The sequence below is a fragment of the Amblyraja radiata genome, chromosome 45, assembly GCF_010909765.2.
Source record: "Amblyraja radiata isolate CabotCenter1 chromosome 45, sAmbRad1.1.pri, whole genome shotgun sequence".
Classification (NCBI taxonomy): domain Eukaryota; kingdom Metazoa; phylum Chordata; class Chondrichthyes; order Rajiformes; family Rajidae; genus Amblyraja; species Amblyraja radiata.
Genome location: NC_046000.1, coordinates 1,757,999 through 1,785,244, shown reverse-complemented (window position 1 = coordinate 1,785,244; position 27,246 = coordinate 1,757,999). Strand labels below are relative to the sequence as shown.

At 47.0% G+C, this 27,246-nt stretch overlaps 2 protein-coding genes across 2 annotated transcripts; one reads left to right on the top strand and one right to left on the bottom strand.

The window, feature by feature from the left end:
• The first annotated feature begins 16,039 nt into the window (after window positions 1-16,039).
• LOC116968572 (histone H2B-like) lies at window positions 16,040-16,550 on the top strand. The gene has a single exon (XM_033015343.1). It carries the CDS (start codon window positions 16,117-16,119, stop codon window positions 16,489-16,491), a length of 375 nt encoding a protein of 124 aa, XP_032871234.1. The 5' UTR covers window positions 16,040-16,116; the 3' UTR covers window positions 16,492-16,550.
• A 9,637-nt stretch (window positions 16,551-26,187) lies between these two features.
• LOC116968583 (histone H4) lies at window positions 26,188-26,598 on the bottom strand. The gene has a single exon (XM_033015352.1). It carries the CDS (start codon window positions 26,551-26,553, stop codon window positions 26,242-26,244), a length of 312 nt encoding a protein of 103 aa, XP_032871243.1. The 5' UTR covers window positions 26,554-26,598; the 3' UTR covers window positions 26,188-26,241.
• Window positions 26,599-27,246: the final 648 nt, after the last annotated feature.

Here is a 27,246-nt window from a genome sequence, read left to right as displayed (position 1 = left end):
AAAATAACGTTTTTCGGAGTAATAATTTAGGCGACGGAGAGAAGTTTAGAAAAGAGCAAACTGGAACCAATTAGCGAATTTCCTATTCCAAAAGAGGCGAAGCAAATGTTACAGTGGCTCGGTATGGTGAACTACTGCCGACCCTGGATCCCTAATAATTGTGCTGAAGGGCCTATTTCTTTTATGATTCTTTGACTCTTTCAATCTTTACGACTGTCCACCTTGGGAGTGTGGAGCCTCTGTCACTGATGTCACTGGATGCCCAGCTCAATAGATCTTCTTCTTATCAAGTCCACACACAAGATTAGAAGTTGTTCGGCCAGAGCTGAACACCCGTCTCGCCAACTGCAGACAATGGTGTCTATCTTGTCGCTTCTTGTGCGTGGTGGTGGAAAGATTGGTGGAAATAGGGCCGAGACATGAACGCTCTTTCCTTGAACCCAGCTCAAAAAGTGAGTTTGGTATTCCGAAAAGCGCAAGGAGTCATGGGATTTGTCGACGATCACAAGCGATAAAAACTCTCGGCAGCTGTGTTGCGGCATGGACATAGACCTGTGCCTCATCCGCAGCCAGGATCGATCCCAGTTCTCCAGCGAAGCAATCGCTGCCGAACCGCCAATGGACCATCCCTGTCCACTACCGAGTGCCTCCCTCCCCCGTCCGTCCGGGGGCGGCTAGAGACGTCGGAAGTCAGACAGGAGCTGCGTCCCCAGGCTTACAGCCAGCGCGGAGAAGCTGTGCTAAATCCAGCACAACTCTGCGCGTTAACCTACCAGCCCTGCCTGGACTTGCGGCAACGATGGCCCAGGCTTATAGGCAGCGTGGAGAAGCAATGCTAAATCTAGCTTAACTCTGCCTGTCTCACCGGGTTAACCTACAGCCCTGCCTGGACTGATGGGACATTAGCCCGGAGCCATGGAGTTAGCCCTGCCTTTCCGCGCTGGCTGTAAGCCTGGGCCGTCATTCCCGTAAATCCAGGCAGGGCTGTTAGGTTAACAGGCAGAGTTGAGCTGGATTTAGCGCTGCTTATACGAGCTGCCTGTAAGCCTGGGCCGTCGTTCCCGTCAGTCCAGGCAGGGCTGGTAGGTAAACCCGGCGAGACAGGCAGAGTTGAGCTGGATTTAGCGCTGCTTCTCCGCGCTGGCTGTGAGCCTGGGGGCGCCGCTCCTGGATGGGGGAGGGGTCACTCGGGAGGGGACGGGGATGTTCCAGTGGAGGTTCGGCAGAGATAGCGGCGCCGGAGGCCCGGGATCGATCCTGGCTGCGGATGCCGAGAATGTTTTCCTCTTGTGACCTATGACCTGGGCATGTGCAGTCAGAATACTGAAATCGCTTATAGTTGAAGGGAATCAAGGCTGGATGTGAGAAGTGAGAAGGATCTGAAGAGGATTCGCTGAAAGAGTGGGCAGGAACACCTTCATCAGCCGAGGCACTGTACAAGGATTGGGACGCCATGTTACAGATGTACTAATGGTCCGTTAGGCTGCACTTGGAGTATTGTGTGCAGTGATGGTCATCACACCACAGAGAGCATGTGATTAAGCTGGAGAGGGTGAAGAAAAGATTCACTAGGATGTTGCCTGCATCGGATGGTTTGAGTTATCAGGAGAGATTGGACAGGCTGTATTCTATATCCTCTGGAGTAAAGGAGGCTGACATGACATGATAGAAGCATGTAAAATTATGAGGCATAAACAAACTAGATGGCCAGGATCTGCCTCCTATGGTAGGTCTAAACGTGCATCAGTTTAAAGTGAGAGAGAGGAGGATTAAATGAAACATTTTTCACATAAAGGTTAATTGGCATCTGGAATGAGCTGCCAGGGCGGAGCCAGAACTGTAACAACATTTCAGATGCATTTACAAAATGATACGATATAAATTTATTCATCCCAGGAAGGAAATTGATCTGCCACTAGTCATAGAATTATAAAATACTTGAAACATGAAATTAAAATTACGAGTGGAAATGATTGGGGATGTGCAGGTTGTCTACACAGTGGTACAGTGGTAGACCTACTGCCTTACAGCGCCAGAGACCTGGGTTCGATCCTAACTACGGGTACTTATCTGTACGCTGTTTGTTCGTTCTCCCCATTTCCTCCCACGCTCAAAAGATGTCCAACGTTGTATGTTAATTGGTTTGATAAGAAGGTACAAAGAAATCCTTTGTGTGTTGGATAGTGTTCATGTGTTGGGATCTCTGTTCCGTGTGGAGTCGCTGGCCCGAAGGGTCTGTTTCCGCGCTGTACCTCTAAACTAAACTAAATTGATGTACATGTTTGTCATGTCCATCAATGATCTGGATGATGGTGTGGTAAATTGGATTAGTAAGTATGCAGATGATACTAAGATAGGTGGTGTTGTGGTTAATGAAGTAGATTTTCAAAGTCTAGAGAGATTTAGGCCATTTGGAAGAGTGGGCTGAAAGATGGCAGATGGAGTTTAATGCTGATAAGTGTGAGGTGCTACATCTTGGCCGGACAAATCATAATAGGACGTACATGGTAAATGGTAGCGAATTGAGGAATGCAGTTGAACAGAGGGATCTATGAATAACTGTGCATAGTTCCCCGAAGGTGGAATCTCATGTAGATAGGGTGGTAAAGAAAGCTTTTGGTGTGCTGGCTTTTATAAATCAGAGCATTGAGTATAGAAGTTGGGATGTAATGTTAAAATTGTACAAGGCATTCGTGAGGCCAATTCTGGAGTTTGGTGTACAATTTTGGTCGCCTAATTATAGGAAGGATGTTAACAAAATAGAGAGAGTACAGAGGAGATTTATTAGAATGTTGCCTGGGTTTCAGCAACTAAGTTACAGAGAAAGGTTGAACAAGTTAGGTCTTTATTCTTTGGAGCGCAGAAGGTTAAGGGGGGACTTGATAGAGGTCTTTAAAATGATGAGAGGGATAGACAGAGTTGACGTGGATAAGCTTTTCCCATTGAGAGCAGGGAAGATTCAAACAAGAGGACATGACTTGAGAATTAAGGGACAGAAGTTTAGGGGTGACATGAGGGGGAACTTCTTTACTCAGAGAGTGGTAGCTGTGTGGAATGAGCTTCCAGTGGAAGTGGTGGAGGCAGGTTCGATTTTATAATTTAAAAATAAATTGGATAGTTATATGAACGGGAAAGGAATGGAGGGTTATGGTCTGAGTGCAGGTAGATGGGACTAGGGGAGAATAAGTGTTCTGCACGGACTAGAAGGGCCGAGATGGCCTGTTTCCGTGCTGTAATTATTTTATGGTTATATGAGGGGGAACTTCTTTACTCAGAGAGTGGTAGCTGTGTGGAATGAGCTTCCAGTGGAAGTGGTGGAGGCAGGTTCGATTTTATCATTTAAAAATAAATTGGATAGGTATATAGACGGGAAAGGAATGGAGGGTTATGGTCTGAGTGCAGGTAGATGGGACTAGGGTTCGGCACGGACTTGAAGGGCCGAGATGGCCTGTTTCCGTGCTATAATTGTTATATGGTTATATAAACATGAAACAGCAGATGACTGATGCGGAAGGGTAAGTTTAGGCAGATATTCCTCGAAACAAAGATTGGCGACGACTTGCAGTAAGAGATCCTCCTTGAAACCAACTCCGTTTCCCTCTCACCTACAGAACAATTAACGCAGCAACACTAAATTTGACTCGCGGCTTCTCTGCTGTTGGAGAAGTCCAGAACAAGGGGCCACACATAGTTTAAGAATAAGGGGTCAGCCATTTAGGACTGAGATGAGGACAAACTTTCTTCACCCAGAGCGTTGTGAATCTGTCGAATTCTCTGCCACAGAAGGCAGTGGAGGCCAATTCGCTGGATATTGGGGTTAGCTAAATCAAGGGCTACAAGCCGCCCCCCCCCCCCCCCCCCCCCCCGCTGCGGATATGCCAAAACGACCCCTCTCTACCAGATGAACTGAACAAGGTTTACGCAAGTTTTGAGGTTAAAAATACCACCCAGATACAAGCACTCCTGCCATCACCCAGCGACCAGTCACTCAGGCTGTCCACAGCCGGAGTTAAAAAGGCCTTTGCCAGCATCAATCCACGCAAAGCTGCAGGGCCGGATAACATCCCTGGATGCGTTTTAAGGGATTGTGGTGAGCAACTAAAAGATGTCTTTACAGACATTTTTAACATCTCACTCAGCCAGGCAGTAGTGCCCAACTGTCTCAAAAGTGCCACCATCGTTCCTGTCCCGAAGAAACCCAACCCAGCCTGTCTCAATGACTTTCGTCCAGTGGTTCTCACACCCACACTAATGAAGTGTTTTGAGTGGCTGGTCATGCAGCACATTAAAAATTGTCTCCCTGCTGACCTAGACCCACTGCAGTTCGCTTTTAGAGCCAACCGGTCCACAGAGGACGCAGTCTCTACAACACTCAACCTTGCACTATCACATCTCGACCGGAAGAATACCTATGCCAGGATCCTCTTTATAGACTTCAGCTCCGCTTTTAACACAATCATCCCACAGCAGCTGGTGGAGAAGCTGAAGCTGTTAAAGGTGGACACTGGCACTTGCACTGTACTGCCAGACTCAGCAATAATTATATCAACAAGTTCGCTGATGACACAACAGTGGTGGGTCTCATCAGCGACAACAATGAGTCGGCGTACAGGATGGAGGTGGAGCTGCTTACAGAGTGGTGTAGATCTCACAATCTCACCCTCAATGTGGAAAAGACCAAGTAAATGGTGATCGACTTCAGGAGGGCTGGAAAACAACATCACACTCCGCTGCATATTGATGGAGCTGCTGTGGAGAGGGTCAGCAGTGTGAAGTTCTTGGGACTCCACCTGGCGGATGACCTGACCTCTACGACCAACACCACAGCAGTGATCAAAAGAGCTCAGCAGCGGCTCCACCCTCTCCGGAGACTAAGGAAAGCAGGTCTCCCTACTGTTCATCTAAGGACCTTCTACAGGGGCACCATCGAGAGTATATTGACCTACGGCATCACTTCCTGGTTTGGGAGCTGCAAGGCTTATGAGCAAAATCAACTCAACAGGATAGTGAAGACAGCCAGCAGGATCATTGGTGCCCCACTCCCTTTCCTGTTGGAGATCTATAAGAAGCGGAGCATCAGCAGAGCCTTCTCCATTATCAAGGACCCTTATCATCCATCACACCACATCTTCTCCATTCTGCCATCTGGGAAGAGGTACAGGAGCATCAGCTGCAAAACCAGCAGGATGCTACACAGCTTCTTCCCACAGGCAATAAGACTGGTTAACGGACTGTGTCCCCTCCCCATATATCGTTCACCAACACATTCAACCTCGCCCATACTTTGACAGCTAGGCACCTGTCAAAGCAAAGCCACTGTCAGTCGGAATGTCTGTTTTTATTTTATTGTAATTTTTAGGACTACTTTTTGTTTTTAGATATGGTCATTTAAATTTTTTAAAGCTCTATGTATTTATCTTGTTTTTATTAACTACACTGAATGGAAACTGATCGAGAAACTTTTTTTTCGTTTCATCTGTGTATGCAAGTACTCCGTTAAAATGATATTAAATAAATACTGAATACTGAAAGGCTATGGGGAAGGAAAGAGTTACTAATTTTGGATGAACAGCCATGATCATATTGAATGGCCGTGCTGGCTCGAAGGGCCAAATGGCCTATTCCTGCACCTACTTTCTATGTTTCTTTGCTTGAGTATATGGCAATAAAACTCGACCACTTGATTTTGAAGCATTCATGCATGGTGGAGGTATAATGTAGTCATAGAGTGATACAGTGTGAAAACAGGCCCTTTGGCGCAACTTGCCCACACCCACCAACATGTCCCAGCTACACTACCTGCTTTTGGTCCATATCCCTCCAAACCTGTCCTATCCATGCATCAGTCTAACTGTTTCTTAAATGTTGGGACAGTCTCTGTCTCAACTACCTCCTCTGGCAACTTGTTCCATACCCCCACAATCCTTTGTGTGGAAAAAGTTACCCCTTAAAAAGTTACCTCTTAAAAATGCTTTAAACACAACATTGAAATCATACTTCTACAATTCACAAAAACAAGAGTTTAATACATCAAATTTCAAAAGGCACCCTCCTCCCACATGCAACTGGGAACTGATGACGGGTTAGTTACCCTTCCTTCATAATTTTTCCTATGTCTGACTCACTCTCTGTGTCCCCAGGGACTACTTTACCCTCGATGTATCATCCTCATCACTAGGGGGAAGGCGGTATTTTTTAAAGGCATATCTTGTCTCTCTAGGTGGTCGTTTTATTCTCCTAGGTTTAGGTTCGTAAAATGGTTCTGGTGATCGCACTCTGTCTTTAAACACGGGAGCTATTTTCTTTGTCTTGCTCCTTGTACTGAGCACTACTGGAATATCTGTTAGTGCTGGAGCTGTTGGGGTCAAAGAACTCTGTGCTGGTGCTGCTGTCTGGTGAGCAGGTGATACTATAGGATCAGTAGGGAATGTGAGTGGTGCTGCAGGCACAGGAGTTGGTCTGTGAGGCACATGAGGTGTTGGATGTGGAGGTGGCATATAGGGAGTGCAAGGGGCATTTGGTGGAGGCTGCAAACTTCTCTTAATTCGAATACTCTCCCAATCTTCCAAATATTCTTCATCTCCCAAACCAAAGCTAACCAACTTACAATGGAAACAATAGCTCAAGCTATTCACACTTCACTCCCAAAATTTTACAAATTTAACACATGACTGAACAAGTTCGCTCACAAAACAATGGCCAAAAGTTCTTCAACGCAGCAGTATGTCTCTCGCACAATCAATCTATCTCCTTTCAACCTGGTACCGAAGAATTTTTCACGCAAATCTCACACACAGAAATCACACAGCTTTTAAATCGGTAAACACTCTCAGCTCAAGGTGGGGACCACCTTCTCAACGGAACAATCAAACACACTTCAGCAGCAAATCTCCTACACTTACACACTTCAATCCAAACAGTTTAAGAATAAGGAGTAAGCCATTTAGAACGGAGACGAGGAAACATTTTTTCTCACAGAGAGTGGTGAGTCTGTGGAATTCTCTGCCTCAGAGGGCGGTGGAGGCAGGTTCTCTGGATGCTTTCAAGGGAGAGCTACATAGGGCTCTTAAAGATAGCGGAGTCAAGGGATATGGGGAGAAGGCAGGAATGGGGTACTGATTGGGGATGATCAGCCATGATCACATTGAATGGCTCGAATGGCTGAATGGCCTACTCCTGCACCTATTGTCTATTGTCAAACAAAAGCAGATAAGGTTGCAACACGCAAGCAAAATCGCATTTAAACAAGAAATAATACTACTAATACCTATCATAATACTAATACTAATACTCAGCAAAATCAATAACCCCACTCTCACCATCGACGGCACCACTGTCTCCCCATCTCCCCAGGCCCGCAACCTTGGCGTGATCTTTGATTCCACCCTCTCCCTTGAGCCTCACATCCGCCATGTCATTAAAACCTCCTTCTTTCATCTCCGCAACATCGCCAAACTCAGACCCTCTCTCACACCTCCCGCTGCTGAAAGACTCGTCCATGCCTTCATCTCCTCCCGACTGGACTATTGCAACTCACTTCTCCTTGGCATCAGCTCCACCTACATCAACCGACTCCAACTGGTCCAGAACGCAGCCGCCCGACTCATCACCCACACCAAATCCTGGCATCACATTACTCCAGTCCTCAAACAACTTCACTGGCTTCCCATCTCCCACCGGATCACCTACAAAATCCTGGTCCTCACCTACAAAGCCCTCCACCAACTGGCCCCCCCATATCTCACTGACCTCCTCTCCCCCTACCAACCCTCACGGTCCCTCAGATCCACATCAGCCGGTCTCCTCTCCATCCACAAGTCCAACCTCCGCAGTTTTGGGGACAGCCTTCTCCAGGGCAGCTCCCAGGCTCTGGAACTCCCTCCCCCAACTGATCCGCAATTCCGTGTCCCTCACCATCTTCCAGTCCCGCCTCAAGACCCATCTCTTCACCTCTGCCTATCCTTAGCCCCACGTCCCCCTCCCTTTTCATCTGTGCATTAATTGCCTCATATTGTGTTTTGAATTGAATTCTGTCTTTACTTTGTGTACTTGTCATGTCTCTACTATTTATTTCATTCCCCTTACATGTTTTTCCTCTTGCTGCTAAATTTTTGAAGGTGTCCTTGAGACTCTTGAAAGGCTCCCATAAATAAAATTTATTATTATTATTATTATTATCATGCAAAACACACTGCAATATAAAATACAAACATTCAATTAATAAGCATTCGATACAATACAGTTCTAAAGTATATCACAATATTCTAAATTATGCTCTCGCCCGGACTGCGGCCGCGCCTGTCACGTAATGCGAGACGACCTCACCCAGCCAATTGCGATCTGACGTCACGAAGATCTTGCAGCATCGCTGACGTCGTTCCCTCGGCAACCGGTGGCGAGGCCCACAGAAGAGGACCGGCCTGGGGCCGGGGGTGGACGAGAGTTCCCCCAGGCCGGAGGTGTTTGAACGACCGTGGGCCCGTGTCCTCGGTGCCCAAGCGCGGGTCCAGCTTGTCCCGGGGCCGCACTGAAGGGAGCAAGGGTGAGAAGGGGCGGATGGAGCCTGGACATTAGCGCGCAGGAGAAGAGAAGAGCTGCGAGGGGACTGGAGCCAAATTGGACAATAGACAACAGACAATAGGTGCAGGAGTAGGCCATTCGGCCCTTCGAGCCAGAACGATATTCACTGTGATCATGGCTGATCATCCATAATCAGTACCCTTGTCCTGCCTTCTCCATATATCCCTTGACTCTGTTATCTTTAAGAGCTCTATCTAACTCTCTTGAAAGCCTCCAGAGAATTGGCTTCCGCTGCCTTCTGAGGCAGAGAATTCCACAGATTCACAACTCTCTGTGTAAAAAAGTTTTTCCTCATCTCCATTCTGAATGGCATGCCCCTTATTCTTAAACTGTGGCCCCTGGTTCTGGACTATCCCAACATCGGGAACATGTTTCATTCCTCTAGCATGTCCAATCCCTTAATAATCATTTATGTTTAATTAAGATGCCCTCTCATCCTTCTAAATTCCAGAGTGTACAAGCCCAGCCGCTCCATTATATCAATATATGACGGTCCCGCCATCCGTGAATTAACCTTGTGAACCTACGCTGCACTGCTTCAATGGCAAGAATGTCCTTCATCAAATTTGGAGACCAAAACTGCACACAGTACTCCAGGTGTGGTCTCACTAGGGCCCTGTACAACTGCAGAATTGTTAAAGTTATTTTTGATTATAATAGATAACAACACAAAAGTTAGTAATACAATAACGACTTTACTTCGCCAGGTGGGTGTGGGAGTCAACTCTCACAGTATGTAAAATACACACTACAGAGTTTCTCTCTACACACACAGAGGTAATGTTCAATCAGATATATTTACACCCTAATAATCAGCAATTCAGCAATTATTTATCTTACTTAGCATTGTACAGCCTCTTGCCTTGTCCATACACGGATAAAATCAGAAGATTGACAGGTTCTTCCAATAGAGGAAAGGTTAACCCATATATGGTTATGCTGAAGGTGCTATTTTTTGCAGATTCAAGCACTCTTGTTTTTTTTACCTTGTTGATTAATTGTTTGTACATTGCAATCTATAGAGCAGAGGGAAAGAACTTGTCTGAACATCTCGCTTGTGCAATAGAAGGGCAAAACATTCATGTTATTGTGCTGTAATGTCGCTAGTGTAGTAGGAGAAAGGTTAGGTTTTCATTTTCTAACTTCTAAATCTACAGCAGAATCCATTTTGTAACTTCTAAATCTTTAAATTATTTGAGAAGGACTACTTTGCTCCTATACTCAACTCCTCTTGGATGAAGGCCAACATGCCACACCTGGAGTATTGCGTATAGTTTTGGTCTCCAAATCTGAGGAAGGACATTATTGCCATAGAGGGAGTGCAGAGAAGGTTCACCAGACTGATTCCTGGGATGGCAGGACTTTCATATGAAGAAAGACTGGATAGACTTGGCTTTGCTCGCTAGAATTTAGGAGATTGAGGGGGGATCTTATAGAAACTTACAAAATTCTTAAGGGGTTGGATAGGCTAGATGCAGGAAGATTGTTCCCGATGTTGGGGAAGTCCAGGACAAGGGGTCACAGCTTAAGGATAAGGGGGAAATCCTTTAAGACCAAGATGAGAAAAACATTTTTCACACAGAGAGTGGTGAATCTCTGGAACTCTCTGCCACAGAGGGTAGTTGAGGCCAGTTCATTGGCTATATTTAAGAGGGAATTAGATGTGGCCCTTGTGGCTAAGGGGATAGGGGGTATGGAGAGAAGGCAGGTAGAGGATACTGAGTTGGATGATCAGCCATGATCATATTGAATGGCGGTGCAGGCTTGAAGGGCCGAATGGCCTACTCCTGCACCTATTTTCTATGTATTTTTATATATATTCAAAACAGAGGAGAAATACTCTCCAAGGCCCTTGCCAACCTCCTGCAGCTCCACACATAGACTGGTCTTTGACGGAGCCATATTCTCTCCAGTTACTTTTTCCATTTTTCTCCTTTAACTTCTATGCCAAAGCCATCTCATTCCCCATTTTTAACCTCCTTATTCCTTCCCATGAATACTTCTGCATCTCCTGTACATATCCAGCGATCACTTGATAGCAGCTGGCTGTACCTGAACACACCTTCCTTTTTTCTGACCAGAGCCTCCATACCTCTTGTGACCCAGAGCTCCCTCCTCCTGCTGGCCCTGCCCTTCACACCAACAGGAATATTCAGAACTTGACCGCTCACTATCTCACTTGCTGGACGTTCCTTTATACTCAAACAACATACTCCTATCATTTTTGTAAGATTCTGTCATATACTGTTCACATTTGTCTAGCTGCAGTTTATAACTTTAGCTTGAGGAGCAGTTCTGCATTTTACCATAACTGTATCAACACAAATAGAACTAAAGTGCCTCCCCATCTATAGTTTTAACAAGAATAGGTTAAGCTTTGCTGACCCCATCTGAGCCCTTTGCACCATGGCTGTCCAGGTCTATATCCAGAAACGTAAAATCCACTTCACAGCCTTGTTATTCTTGCAACTTTCTCCAATCATTCTGTATCTTTGCTCCTCTAATTCCCAACAAGATCACTCCTATATTTCAATGCTCCATTCATTAATCCTCAATATTTTCATTTTAGATGACTGCGTGATGTTCCCCCTCATCAAAAACTCAACTACCTCGCCTCTCTTTCTCCTGCTCCATCTAGCCTGTCGCACTGGTACCCTGGAACATTAAACTACCAACCTGACCCTCCATTAACTATATTTCTGCAGGAGCTATAATATCCCAATCCCATGTACTTATTCACGTCCAGTGTTCGATGACCTCACCTGTCCGGCCACTTTTACTGAAGTAAATGTCATTTAATCTGACACCCTTTGCTCACTCCCTGCCCTGTTGCTGCATGACACATATACTGAACTTGGTGTTGCTGACTTTGCAATCAACTTGCAGCTTCCACTTGCCTCACTATTGCTTTGGATCCCACACCACCGCCAATCAATTGAAAATCTTCCCTGGTATCGTGAGAAAATCTGTCCGCCAGAATATTGGTCACCCTCCAGTTCAGGTGTAACCCGTCCCTCTTGTGCAGGTCACTGGTGCCGCAGAAAAGATCCCTATAATCCAATTCCAGCATCTGCAGTTCCTACTTAAATGCTATAATCCAATAATCTGACTTCCTGCTCCAATTTTTCCACCATGCATTCATCTGTCCCATCCTCACAGAATTTCCTTCTTTTCCCCTGACTATCAAAACATAGAAACATAGAAATTAGGTGCAGGAGTAGGCCATTCGGCCCTTCGAGCCTGTACCGCCATTCAATATGATCATGGCTGATCATCCAACTCAGTATCCCGTACCTGCCTTCTCGCCATACCCTCTGATCCCCTTAGCCACAAGGGCCACATCTAACTCCCTCTTAAATATAGCCAATGAACTGGCCTCGACTACCCTCTGTGGCAGAGAGTTCCAGAGATTCACCACTCTCTGTGTGAAAAAAGTTCTTCTCATCTCGGTTTTAAAGGATTTCCCCCTTATCCTTAAGCTGTGACCCCTTGTCCTGGACTTCCCCAACATCGGGAGCAATCTTCCTGCATCTAGCCTGTCCAACCCCTTAAGAATTTTGTAAGTTTCTATAAGATCCCCTCTCAATCTCCTAAATTCTAGAGAGTATAAACCAAGTCTATCCAGTCTTTCTTCATAAGACAGTCCTGACATCCCAGGAATCAGTCTGGTGAACCTTCTCTGCACTCCCTCTATGGCAATAATGTCCTTCCTCAGATTTGGAGACCAAAACTGTACGCAATACTCCAGGTGTGGTCTCACCAAGACCCTGTACAACTGCAGTAGAACCTCCCTGCTCCTATACTCAAATCCTTTTGCTATGAAAGCTAACATACCATTCGCTTTCTTCACTGCCTGCTGCACCTGCATGCCCACTTTCAATGACTGGTGTACCATGACACCCAGGTCTCGCTGCATCTCCCCTTTTCCTAGTCGGCCACCAGTAATGATCAAGTATCCTATCACTGTCGCCTGAATGGTCTCATTCATCCCCACTGTGCCACAGAGCCAGTCCTAGTAGCACAGACCTGGATGTTGCTTTCTGTTGCAACATCACTGGTTCTCCCTCCCCAACAGTTAAAATGACCCACGACTACAAACACATTGATTTCACATCCTTCCTCATTCAGCCTACATGTCTGGTCTCCTCATGCATGCTGACTATTGAGAGGCAGACAGTATAATCCCATCATAGAGATTGTCCATTTCTTATTCCTAAATTGTAACCATACAGTCCCATGAGTCGATCCCTCCAGGATATCCCCAGTACTGCTGTAATGCTCTCCCTGATTAGAAATGCAAAGCTTCTGCCCTTTTGCACCCGGCTCTGAATTCACCCGGGGAGAATTTAACTTCTCCTCAAAGGGACATGGAGCTGCCAGTCCTGCCCTTCATTCAGTCATGTTTCTGTGATTGCAACAAAGGTATTCTCCCATGTGCTGATCCACAAACTCTCAGCTCACCCATCTTACCCGTGAGGCTCCTTTCATTCAAGTAAATGCAGTTAACCCCACCGGCCCTTCGCGAGATTCCCCTCCTGTCTCTGTCTACTCATCCCACTGGATTTTACTGTCCCATTTTCTACATAGCCCACCTGATCAGAGTCACTGTGGATCCCAGCCCCCTGCATCACTAGATTAACTACTGAGTAGCCCTGGTGCAACTATCAGTGAACTTCACTCTGTTCCACCCACTGCCCTCCCCAACCCTCTCTGCTGCTGAGACACATTTCTTTCTTCCTCTGTTCCAATCAAGCATGTCAGAGTTAAAATGTCAGCCATTTCTCTTTCCACAGATGCTGTCTGACCTGCTGAGTTTTCCACCATGTCCAACATTTCTTCACATTGACATCAGAGTTGTCACTTCTCATCAACAGCACGGCCATGACACAAGTTCCCAGTGAGTCCCACTGCCAGCAGCCGTCGGGCACTAAAGCATTTGTCAACAACTGTACTCAATCCTGTCACTGACACAGTCTTGGGATAAACTTGCAGGTCACACAGATGCCATGTTTTCACTCCTCAGATCAACCTGATTTGTCACACTATGCGCCAATGTGCAAATCAACCATCTTGGATGCACAAACATCATAAAATATTCAGATTTCTTCAGATCAACTGTCCTTCAAACCCCTTCAATTTCCAACCTCACAGACCAGACCCACTGTATGAACAGTCACTGCACTCCTTCTATTGCACATACATTCTTCCTATGATGGACCTGGACATAACATACAAGATGCCGCAGAGGAACAACTCCAGGACTGTTTGGAGTCTGTAGACTGGGCAATGTTCAGGGACTTGGAAATGGACCTGAATGAATACGCCACAGTCGTTACAGACTTCATAAATAAATGTGTGGAGGACTGCATCCCAACAAAAACCTTTTGAGTGTTTCCTAACCAGAAGCCTTGGATGAACCATGACATCCGCACTCTTCTGAAGTCGAGATCCCGGGCATTCAGGTCTGGAGATGCAGAGGTCTACAAGATGTCCAGATATGACCTTGGTAAGACCATCAAAAAGGCCAAAATGGACTTCTGCTCCAAGCTGGAGGATGAGACGGATGTTCGGCAACTGTGGCAGGGCTTGAATGCCATCACCTTCTACAAGGCAAAATCAGGAGGCAGCTCAATTGTCAGCGAAGCATCACTCCCTGATGAGCTCAATGCGTTTTACGCACGGATTGATAGGGAGAACACTGATGTGCCTTCCCGAGCCCCCATTCGCAGTGGTGGTATTTCAGTCACAGTCACAGAGGCCGATGTTAGAAGATCCTTCAGGGGGGGTGAACCCTCGGAAAGCGCCTGGGCCTGATGGCATATCCGGTCGTGTTCTAAAAACTTGTACGGACCAACTGCCTGGAGTTTTGACGGACATTTTCAACCTCTCACTTCTGGGGTCTGAGGTTCCCACCTGCTTTAAAAGGGCATCAATAATACCGGTGCCCAAGAAGAGCAAATTGATGTGCCTCAATGACTATCGACCAGTGGCACTGACGTGTGTAGTGATGAAGTGCTTTGAGAGGTTGATTATTGTGCACATCAACTCCTACCTGAACAAGAACCTGGACCTACTGCAGTTCGCTTACCGCAACAACATATCAACGGTAGATGCGATATCACTGGCTCTCCACTCTGCTCTGGACCACTTGGGCAACAAAAACTCATATGTCAGGCTGTTAGTCATTGACTACAGCTCGGCATTTAATACCATCATCCCCTCCAAGCTGGTTACCAAGCTCTCAGATCTGGGTCTCTGCGCATCCCTCTACAATTGGATCCTCGACTTCCTCAACCACAGACCACGGAATGTCCATATTGGTGGAAATGTGTCATCCTCGATAACAATCAGCATGGGAGCACCTCAAGGCTGCGTGCTCAGCCCCTGCTTTACTCACTCTATACTCATGTCTGCGTAGCCGGACATAGTGCGAACCCCATCATCAAGTTCGCCGATGACACCACTGTTGAGGGAGGAATCACCGATAGTGACGAGTCAGAGTATAGAAGTGAGATCGACCTATTGACCAAATGGTGCCAGCACAATAACCTGGCTCTCAACACCAGCAAAACCAAGGAACTGATTGTGGAGTTAGGGAGGGGTAGGATAGGGACCCACAATCCCGTTTATATCAACGGGACGATGGTGAAAAGGGTCAACAACTTCAAATTCGTAGGCGTGCATATTTCCGAAGATCTTTCCTGTTCCCAGCACACTGATGCAATTATAAAGAAAACACATCAGCGCCTCTACTTCCTGAGAATATTACGGAGAGTCGGTATGTGACAGAGGACTCTCTCTAACATCTAAACGTGTGCAGTAGAGAGCATGCCGACTGGTTACATCGTGGCCTGGTTCGGCAACTTGAGCATCCAGCAGCGGAAAAGAATGCCCCTTCTCTCTCAGAGTCTCTCACCTGTTTTGGGCAGAATTTCCAGCAGTTTCCCACCAGGCCTGAGTGACTGAGCTGCCAGCCCACCAGGCCTGAGTGACTGAGCTGCCAGCACAATAATACATTCGGCCCACAATTACCATACTAGCCCTCTGGAAACCAGTCCCTTCGGCCCACAACACTAGCGTTCCAGAAAGCCCCCTCCCCACTGGCCACCAATATTGGAATTGGTGGAGAGGTGGAATATTGCGTTGGGGGACCAGCCCTCCAGTGTGAACATGGGACCCAACGGGTCCCACTTCGTATAGTATCCCTATAAACCTTTCCTATCCATGTAAATGTAGTGTCACGCCAAAGATACTGGAGCTTGGTGTGACGCGAACGGGGCAGTGGAAGCGGCTTCTGATTGGGGGAGCGAGGGATTGCAATGTTTCACCGCAGATATCCAATCAGAAGGTTTATAGCGAAGTGTGATTCATGTCACCGACCACCCAATGACGATCCGCTCCTGCTCCATCCCTCATTAGCATAGGGTGACGCCGCTGCCTATTTAATTCGCGCTCCGAACGGCTTCTGGTCACTTCATAGAGGATCATAGAGCGAAGTATCTTTGGTTACTTTTGTGTTTGAAATTCACCGAGGAAATGCCTGAACCGAAACCAACAGCCAAGAAGGGCGCCAAGAAAGCATTGGCGAAACCGGCTGCAGGCAAGGCGGGCAAGAAGCGCAGGAGGTCAAGGAAGGAGAGTTACTCCATCTACATCTACAAAGTGATGAAGCAGGTTCACCCGGATACCGGCATCTCCTCTAAGGCCATGGGCATCATGAACTCGTTCGTGAACGATATTTTCGAGCGTATCGCGGGCGAGGCTTCCCGCCTGGCCCATTACAACAAACGGGCGACCATCAGTTCCAGGGAGATTCAGACCGCCGTGCGCCTGCTGCTGCCCGGGGAACTGGCTAAGCACGCCGTGTCGGAAGGGACAAAGGCTGTAACCAAGTACACCAGCTCCAAGTAAACATCCACTCAATGCTGACGAAACACCGAAAACCCAAAGGCTCTTTTAAGAGCCACTCATATTTTCACTTAAAATTGCTGCAGTAATATTTCGACATTGAATTACAGCAGAATACTTTCTGAATGTTATCTTAGTTATTTCAGATGCTGTTTACTGATTAAATTTGGTTTCAGTACCCCGGACATTCCTGGTGTCTCGGTTACATTCCCGGCCATCAATATAGAAACATAGGCCCTTCGAGCCTGCACCGCCATTCAATATGATCATGGCTGATCATCCAACTCTGTATCCCGTACCTGCCTTCTCTCCATACCCTCTGATCCCCTTAGCCACAAGGGCCACATCTAACTCCCTCTTAAATATAGCCAATGAACAGGCCTCGACTACCCTCTGTGGCAGAGAGTTCCAGAGATTCACCACTCTCTGTGTGAAAAAAGTTCTTCTCATCTCGGTTTTAAAGGATTTCCCCCTTATCCTTAAGCTGTGACCCCTTGTCCTGGACTTCCCCAACATCGGGAGCAATCTTCCTGCATCTTGCCTGTCCAACCCCTTAAGAATTTTATAAGTTTCTATAAGATCCCCTCTCAATCTCCTAAATTCTAGAGAGTATAAACCAAGTCTATCCAGTGTTTCTTCATAAGACAGCCCTGACATCCCAGGAATAAGTCTGGTGAACCTTCTCTGCACTCCCTCTAGGGCAATAATGTCCTTCCTCAGATTTGGAGACCAAAACTGTACGCAATACTCCAGGTGTGGTCTCACCAAGACCCTGTACAACTGCAGTAGAACCTCCCTGCTCCTATACTCAAATCCTTTTGCTATGAAAGCTAACATACCATTCGCTTTCTTCACTGCCTGCTGCACCTGCATGCCCACTTTCAATGACTGGTGTACCATGACACCCAGGTCTCGCTGCATCTCCCCTTTTCCTAGTCGGCCACCATTTAGAGAATAGTCTGCTTTCCTGTTTTTGCCACCAAAATGGATAACCTCACATTTATCCACATTATACTGCATCTGCCAAACATTTGCCCACTCACCCAGCCTATCCAAGTCACCTTGCAGTCTCCTAGCATCCTCCTCACAGCTAACACAGCCCCCCAGCTTAGTGTCATCCGCAAACTTGGAGATATTGCCTTCAATTCCCTCATCCAGATCATTAATATATATTGTAAATAGCTGGGGTCCCAGCACTGAGCCTTGCGGTACCCCACTAGTCACTGCCTGCCATTGTGAAAAGGACCCGTTTACTCCTACTCTTTGCTTCCTGTTTGCCAGACAGTTCTCTATCCACATCAATACTGAACCCCCAATGCCGTGTGCTTTAAGTTTGTATACTAATCTCTTATGTGGGACCTTGTCGAAAGCCTTCTGGAAGTCCAGATACACCACATCCACTGGTTCTCCCCTATCCACGCTACTAGTTACATCCTCGAAAAATTCTATAAGATTCGTCAGACATGATTTACCTTTTGTAAATCCATGCTGACTTTGTCCAATGATTTCACCACTTTCCAAATGTGCTGCTATACCATCTTTAATAACTGACTCTAGTAGTTTCCCCACTACCGATGTTAGACTAACTGGTCTGTAATTCCCCATTTTTTCTCTCCTTCCCTTCTTAAAAAGTGGGGTTATGTTTGCTACCCGCCAATCCTCAGGAACTACTCCAGAATCTAAAGAATTTTGAAAGATTATTACTAATGCATCCACTATTTCTGGAGCTACTTCCTTAAGTACTCTGGGATGCAGCCTATCTGGCCCTGGGGATTTATCGGCCTTTAATCCATTCAATTTACCCAACACCAATTCAATTCAACTTTAATGTCATTGCACAAATACTGAGTATCGGTACAACGAAATGCAGTTTTGCGTCAGTCCGTAGTAGTGCAATATAGAAATTTTAAAAAAAGAGGATACAGAACAATAAAAAATGCAGAATAATTAAACAATGGGGACGGAGGGATCGGAGGAATCTATCGGCGGGACTCCGAGTTCAGCAATGCGACGGTATGATTGTAGAAGCTGTTCCTCATCCTACTGGTACGAGACCTGAGGCTCCTGTACCGCCTCCCTGATGGGAGGAGGGCAAACAGTCCATGATTGGGGTGGGAGGGGTCTTTAATGATCTTCCCAGCTCGTTTCAGACACCATTTTCGGTGGAGGGCATCCATGGCAGGGAGCGGGGCGCCGATGATGTGCTGCGCGGTTTTCACCACCCGTTGTAGTGCCTTCCTGTCCGCAACAGTGCAGCTGCTGTACCATACCGTGAAGCAGGCGGTCAGGATGCTCTCGATGGTACACCTGTAGAAGTTGGTCAGGATCTGGGGGGACAGGTGGGCTTTCTTGAGCCTCCTCAGGAAGTAAAGGCGCTGCTGTGCCTTTTTGATCAGCTTGGAGGTGTTGAGGGACCAGGACAAATCCTCCGAGATGTGTACCCCGAGGAATTTGTAGCTGGAGACGCGCTCCACCTCAGTCCCGTTTATGTGGATGGGGGTATGTCTGCCTCCTCTGACCTTCCTGAAGTCGACAATAAGTTCCTTCGTCTTCTTGGAGTTGAGGACGAGGTTATTATTGGCACACCAGGTTGTCAGGTGCTGGACCTCCTCTCGGTAGGCTGACTCATCGTTGTCACTGATCAGTCCTACCACCGTGGTGTCGTCAGCAAACTTAATGATGGCGTTGGATCCGTACTTAGGGATGCAGTCGTGGTCAGTTTTTATGTTCCCTGCCAGTTTTCTTTCATAATCTATTTTTCCTTTCCTAATTAAGCCCTTTGTCCTCCTCTGCTGGTCTCTGAATTTCTCCCAGTCCTCCGGTATGCTGCTTTTTCTGGCTAATTTGTACGCATCATCCTTCGCTTTGATACTATCCCTGATTTCCCTTGTTATCCACGGATGTACTACCTTCCCTGATTTATTCTTTTGCCAAACTGGGATGAACAATTTTTGTAGTTCATCCATGCAGTCTTTAAATGTCTTCCATTGCATATCCACCGTCAACCCTTTTAGAATTAATTGCCAGTCAATCTTGGCCAATTCACGTCTCATACCCTCAAAGTTACCTTTCTTTAAGTTCAGAACCATTGTTTCTGAATTAACAATGTCACTCTCTATCCTAATGAAGAACTCAACCATATTATGGGCACGTACAACAAGACTGCTAACTAACCCTTCCTCATTACTCAATACCCAGTCTAAAATAGCCTGCTCTCTCGTTGGTTCCTCTACATGTTGATTTAGATAACTATCCCGCATACATTCCAAGAAATCCTCTTCCTCAGCACCCCAGCCAATTTGATTCACCCAATCTATATGTAGATTGAAGTCACCCATTATAACGGTTTTGCCTTTGTCGCATGCATTTCTAATTTCCTGTTTGATACCATCTCCAACTTCACTACTACTGTTAGGTGGCTTGTACACAACACCCACCAGCGTTTTCTGCCCCTTAGTGTTTCGCAGCTCTACCCATACCGAGTCCACATCCTCCAAACTAATGTCCTTCCTTTCCATTGCGTTAATCTCCTCTTTAATCAGCAACGCTACCCCACCTCCTTTTCCTTTCTCTCTATCCCTCCTGAATATTGAATATCCCTGGATGTTCAGCTCCCAGCCTTGGTCGCCCTGGAGCCATGTCTCCGTGATCCCAACTATATCATAGTCATTAATAGCTATCTGCACATTCAACTCATCCACCTTATTACGAATGCTCCTTGCATTGAGACACAAAGCCTTCAGGCTTGTTTTTACAACACTCTTACCCCTTATACAATTATGTTGAAAAGTGGCCCTTTTTAATTTTTGCCCTGGTTTTGTCTGCCTGCCACTTTTACTTTTCACCTTGCTACCTATTGCTTCTACCCTCATTTTACACCCCTCTGTCTCTACGCTCACACATTTAAGAAACCCTTTCCCTTTAACTCCATCCTCCACTATCCCATTCGACACCCCACCCCCCTTATCCAGACATGAAGCTTCATCCCCTTCGAATCAGTTTGTGCCAGTCATCATTAGTTGTGTCCACGGGGAGCCGATTAGTGCTATTGTTGCTGTTATATTTGTTGAAGGTATTGCGGTTTATTAACTTCTGTCCTCATTTCTTTAACTGTTCTGAATCACATAAGTACTGACATCGGAACAGGAGTATAATAAGGCTCTAAACAGAATATCAAACAATAAACACATATCTATACATCCGTGATTCTGGAACCCGGACAGTAGTGGGTCGTTGTTTGCTGTAGATGTGGGATTTGTGGCTGATCATGGCTCGTCGTTGCGGACGGCCAGTTGCAGGCAAAGATCTTATAGCCTCTATAATCTTTGGTTGCAGGTGTCTGGGGATGATGCGGCTCTTCTTGTTGTCCCGGGCCGCGTTGCCGGCCAGCTCGAGGATTTCAGCCGTCAGATACTCGAGCACAGCAGCCAGATAGACCGGGGCTCCGGCACCCACCCGCTAACCATAGTTGCCCTTTCTCAGGAGCCGATGAACACGACCCACCGGGAACTGCAGTCCGGCCCGGGACGAGCGTGACTTAGGCTTAGCCTTGGCTTTGCCGCCGGCTTTCCCTCGTCCAGTCATTTCCACAAACCTCTACGCACAAAGAATGAGGAAATCCTCCCGCACTCGCCCTTCTTGTAGTTTCTAGAGGAATGCGGTGGAGCGCTTCCCATTGGTGGCGCAGTGCTTCATCTCATTGGTGATTTCAAATAGGCCAATCGTACAGCTGCCTCTTTCTCCAATGAGCAGACAACAACCGGAGTTGCGCGGAAAATAACCGCCTGGCCCTAAAATAACAGGTTTGAAAAGCCCGCCCAAAAAGAAAATGTATTTTCAGGCAAAAAAATAAAAATAATTACACATCTGTGTGCGATACTGGATCCCCGCATCCCAATTATTCTATCCTAACCCACCAACATGACACACCCAATGTGAATTAATTACATGAGAGATTCTTAAGAGCGCATTCTTACCATTTTAAACTCCTAACTTATGGGTACAAACTCTAATCATAGAAATGTTAGAGATCGCTCTTTGCATAAAGGACATTAGACTATTGACGATCAACGGTGGTGGGTTACTCCATTGTCAGGAGCGGACAGGAGATTCTGTGGTGACAGGCGAGACTCGAGGATGGTATGTTGTCTCCCTGGTGCCACCTCCAAAGGGATCACACTACTGGCTATATCTTCCCATCTCCACACCTTTCTACATTCCACCGCTCCTCCGTAACTCCTTGGTCAACTTGTCCCTTCCCACCCAAACCACCCCCTCCCCAGGTACTTTCCCCTGCAACCACAGGAGATGCAACACCTGCCGCTTTACCTCCCCCTTCGACTCCATCCAAGGACCCAACCAGTCTTTCCAGGTGAGGCAGAGGTTCACTTGCACCTCCTCCAAGCTCATCTACTGCAACCGCTGTTCCAAGTGTCGACTTCTCTACATCGGCGAGACCAAGCGCAGGCTCGGCGATCATTTCGCTGAACACCTCCGCTCAGTCCGTCTCAACCAAGCTGATCTCCCGGTTGCCCAGCACTTCAACTCCCCCTCCCATTCCTAATCTGACCTTCCTGTCCTGGGCCCCCTCCATTGTCAGAGTGAGTCCCAGTGCAAATTGGAGCACCAGTACATATTTTGCTTGGGTAATTTAAAACCAGCGGTATGAACGTTGGCTACCTGAAGTTAGAGAACTTCAGGTAGCCCTTGCTCTCTCTCTCCTTCCCAGTCCTCCCAATTGTCCCATTGTCTCAGCAAACTTTGTTTCTTTGTCCTACCCCCTCCCCTGACATCAGTCTGAAGAAGGGTCTCAACAGCAAAATGTCGCTTATTCCTTCTCTCCATAGATGCGGCCTCACCCACTGAGTGTCTCCAGCATTTTGTATCTACCTTCGATTTTACCAGCATCTGCGGTTCTTTCTTAAACAGGGAGAAGGAGTTGGTGCAGGGGGCAGGAATTTGGATTTCTAGACCACTGAGATATCTTCTGGGGCATGGGTGACCTGTACAAAAGGGATGGGTTGTACCTTAATGGAGGTATGGACCAACATTCTGGCGGGCAGGTTTGCTAGTGCGACACGGGTGAGTTTAAACTAAACAGTGGGGGGGTCAACAACGTGCAGCGTATGAGTGCTGTTAACGAGAATAAGTACAGTAAAAGTCACGTTTAAACTAACAGGGCAGGGGGATGGGAACCAATGCAAGGAGACAGAGGGCCTTGAAAGGAGGACAGCAGCAAAATGTAGAAGGGAGATATGAAAAACAAACCTGAAAGCTTTGTTTGTTAATGCGAGGAGCATTCGTAATAAGGTGGATGAATTGGATGCGCAGTTAGTAGTTAAGGGATATGATATAGTTGGAATTACAGAGACATGGCTCCATGGTGACCAAGGTTGGGAGCTAAACATCCAGGGGTATTCAATATTCAGGAAGGAAAGACAGAAAGGAAGAGGAGGTGGGGTGGTATCGGTTGTTAAAGAGGAGATTAATGCACTAGCAAGGAGAGATATTAGCTTGGATGCTGTAGAATCGGTATGGGTAGAACTGCGAAATAGCCAAGGGCAGAAAACGCTTGTTGGTGTTGTATACAGACCACCAAACAGCAGTACAGAGGTTGGGGATAGCATCAATCAGGAAATTAGGGATACATGTAGTAAAGGTACTGAAGTTATCATGATGACTTTAATCTACATACAGGTTGAGCCAACCAAATTGGTACTGAGCTGAGGAGGAGATTTCCTGGAATGTATACGGGATGATTTTCTAAAACAATATGTTGAGGAACCGACAAGAGGGCAGGGCATCCTGGACTGGGTATTGTGTAATGAGGAATTATTAGTTAGTGATCTTGTTGTGGAAAGCCCCTTGGGCAACAGTGACCATAATATGGTGGAATTCTGCATTAGGATGGAGAGTGACACGGTTAATTCACACTATGGTCCTGAACTTAAAGAAAGGAGACTTTGAAGGTATGAGACGGGAATTGGCTAGGATGGATTTGCAAATTATACTTAACGGGTTGACGGTGGAGATGCAATGGCAAAGATTTAAAGACCGCATGGATGAACTCCAACATTTGTTCAACCCTATCAGGCAAAAAAATAAAACTGGGATGGGGTCTCAACTGTGGCTTATGAGGGAAATCAAGGATAGTGTTAAAACAAGGAATAAGTTGAGAATTGGCCAGAGGAAGCTGCAAACTGGAGGACTGGGAGAAATTATAGAACTCAACACGATAAAGGGGTTAATTAAGAGGTATAAAAATAAGAGCATGAAAGAAACCTTGTGGGGAAATAAAAATGGACTAAAAGCATCTTTAGATATGGAAAAAGGAAAAGATTAATGAAGACAAATATCAGAGTTACAATCAGAGTCAGATAACTTGAAAATGGGAAACAAGGAAATGGCAGAACTATTAAACGAGAATTTAAACTCCGCTATCTTTAAGAGCCCTGTCTAGCTCTCTCTTGAAAGTATCCAGAGAACTGGCCTCCACAGAACTATCCATTGAGGCAGAGAATTCCAGACTCACAACTCTCTGTGAGAAAAAGTGTTTCCTCGTCTCCGTTCTAAATGGCTTAAACTGTGGCCTCTGGTTCTGGACTCCCCCAACATTGGGAACATGTTTCCTGCCTCCAGCGTTTCCAAACCCTTAACAATGTTATATGTTTCAATAAGAACTCCTCTCATCCTTCTAAACTCCAGAGTCCACAAGCCCAGCGTCAGCGCTGTGTGGGTCGTTACTTGGAGTTGGAGTATGTGGTCGCCGCCTTTGTCCCTCCAACCGGCCTCATCATTATGGAGATGGTGTAACTCAGTGTCTGTGGAAGGACTGATCAGCGACTGAGGGGCGCGCGTGGAAAGTGCGTAATAAAGGCGTTTGTTGTCCTAGAACCCGGAGCGCGTGAGAAAAGGGGGCGCAGAGCGAACAGGGGCTGGTCGTGTACACACCATTATGAGCCGTGTTGGCATTTACATCGAAACCAGTTACACTTGAATGACTGAAACATAGAAACATAGAAATTAGGTGCAGGAGTAGGCCATTCGGCCCTTCGAGCCTGCACCGCCATTCAATATGATCATGGCTGATCATCCAACTCAGTATCCCGTACCTGCCTTCTCTCCATACCCTCTGATCCCCTTAGCCACAAGGGCCACATCTAACTCCCTTTTAAATATACTCCCTCTTAAATCTTAAATATACCCAATGAACTGGCCTCGACTACCCTCTGTGGCAGGGAGTTCCAGAGATTCACCACTCTCTGTGTGAAAAGTCAGACTCCACTCAGCAGCAGCCTCTGCGGCATCAATTCAGATAAAAGCCCGCAGAAAGAAGAGAACATTGATGTAAAAGGACATTAGAAAGCCCCAGCTCTTTCTCCTGCCGGATTAGTGGCTCTTAAAAGAGCCGTTTGTTGTTGGTGGAGAGGTGGAGTTTAGGCGCGCTCCCCGCGGATGCGGCGGGCCAGCTGGATGTCTTTGGGCATGATGGTGACTCGCTTGGCGTGGATTGCGCACAGGTTGGTGTCCTCAAAGAGCCCCACCAGGTAAGCCTCGCTGGCCTCCTGCAGGGCCATGACGGCCGAGCTCTGGATTCTGTTAGTTCATAATTCTGTTAATTCTTGTTAAGGAATAAAATGTTTATAAACACACATACATGAATGTGATATAAATGTATATAATCATATAACAAACACAATTATATTTCTTCTGATCCAATGATGAACTTTATTTCAGACTAGACAAGGGACATTAAATAAGAAACATTGTAAACCTCCCCGCAACTTCACAAACACTAGGCCTTATTCCCCCCCGGCACACCCTCTTCCCGCTGCCCCGGGCCCCACACTCCCTCTCCCCGCTGCCTCGGGCCGCGCACTCCCTCTTCCCGCTGCCCCACACTCCCTCTCCCCGCTGCCCCGGGCCGCGCACTCCCTCTCCCCGCTGCGGAAACAAAGATCCGAACTTTGGCCGGAAGCAAGATGGCGGGACTGGTCGCTAAAATGGGTCCAATAATCACCCATGAATCCGCCCATGAGCGGACAACACGTTTGCGTGAGAGTAACCCATCTTGCTCTGCTCTAAGATCTTTGGTGTGAAATACAGGGACTGAATGACGGAGCCGGCTCTGGGACCCGCTTTTGTAGCGTTGATGAAGGGCCGGCCCACAGCCTCTGAATGGATGGAGCAGAGATGTCACTCACGGTGTCCCATCCCTGCGAGTGGCTGCAGGTTTGTCAGCACCAGGCGGCTGTTTCAGAAGGTCTGAGGCCGGGGTGGGGGGTGTGGCTGGATTTTATTTATTATTCTGAATGAATTCAGTTTCTGTCAACTTAATATCAAATCCACTTTAACTTCTCGCTTAAATCATGACTGAATATGCGGCGCGGATTTACAGACCGGATCCCGGTGCAGACTGAATTCAGCTCTGCTCGTGCCTGGAAATAAGCGACTGTTACCCAGGGAACGGTTTGGAGTCGACCCTCCTGTTGCTGCATTAATCATGAGGTATATCGGTAAAAGGGAAACTGACATCGCCTTGTCTTGTTTATGATCTTTTACTGTCGGCTTTGCATTCTAATGACCGCGGTGATCAAGCTAAAATCTGTTATGTTCAGTGGGGGAATAACTAGTTTAATAAAACACATTTAAATCTGCATCTACTCTAATTCCCTAGTCTCTGCTCTTTCTGTGATGTTGTGGGCGGCTCTTAGAAGAGCCTTTGTTTTGTGTTGGAATAAAGGGGGTAGTTATTTAGCCGCCGAACCCGTAGAGAGTGCGGCCCTGTCGTTTCAGAGCGTACACCACATCCATGGCAGTGACCGTCTTGCGCTTGGCGTGCTCGGTGTAGGTGACCGCGTCCCTGATCACATTCTCCAGGAAAACCTTCAGCACCCCGCGGGTCTCCTCATAGATCAGACCCGAGATCCGCTTGACCCCACCACGCCGAGCCAGGCGGCGGATAGCTGGCTTGGTGATGCCCTGGATGTTATCGCGAAGCACTTTGCGGTGCCGCTTTGCTCCGCCTTTGCCTAATCCTTTGCCTCCTTTCCCTCGACCAGACATGATGCTGCTTCACTCGAGTCGCTGCTCAGTGATAATCTAACTGGTGCTGTCTCTTTTTATACGCAGCTCCCCGACCTGCCCGAGATACGCAGAGAGTGCGAGGCGGGGAGAGGAGGAGACAAAGTGACAGACAGCTTCCTCTCATATTCCAGCTCCACGCCCCAGATTCATGAAAACATTTTTCAAACGGTTTGCCCACAAACCACCCGAAATTTAGCGCTCCGGCCAAACTTTCAGACAGACATTCCGTGGTAAAAGTCAGTCAGTGATATTGTCGCTGTCAAATTAATTTGTCTCCTTCCGGTTCTTCCTCGGAGCCCGTTCCCTCTGCCGATATCGCCCACCCCACAGCTTTCAGCAGCTTTTATGCAGCAGGATGATTTGGCAATATTACTGTTGATGCATGGGCTCTGAGGCGGGGATTTTGTCAGTGTTATTGTCTCACTGACAAGGAAACGGCTTTGAACTCAGCTTGAAGCCAAACGTATGCCCAGTCCGAGTGAGGTTTAGCCCGGTCATACATAGAAACATAGAAAATAGGTGCAGGAGTAGGCCATTCGGCCCTTCGAGCCTGCACCGCCATTCAACATGATCATGGCTGATCATCCAACTCAGTATCCTGTACCTGCCTTCTCTCCATACCCTCTGATCCCTTTAGCCACAAGGGCCACATCTAACTCCCTCTTAAATATA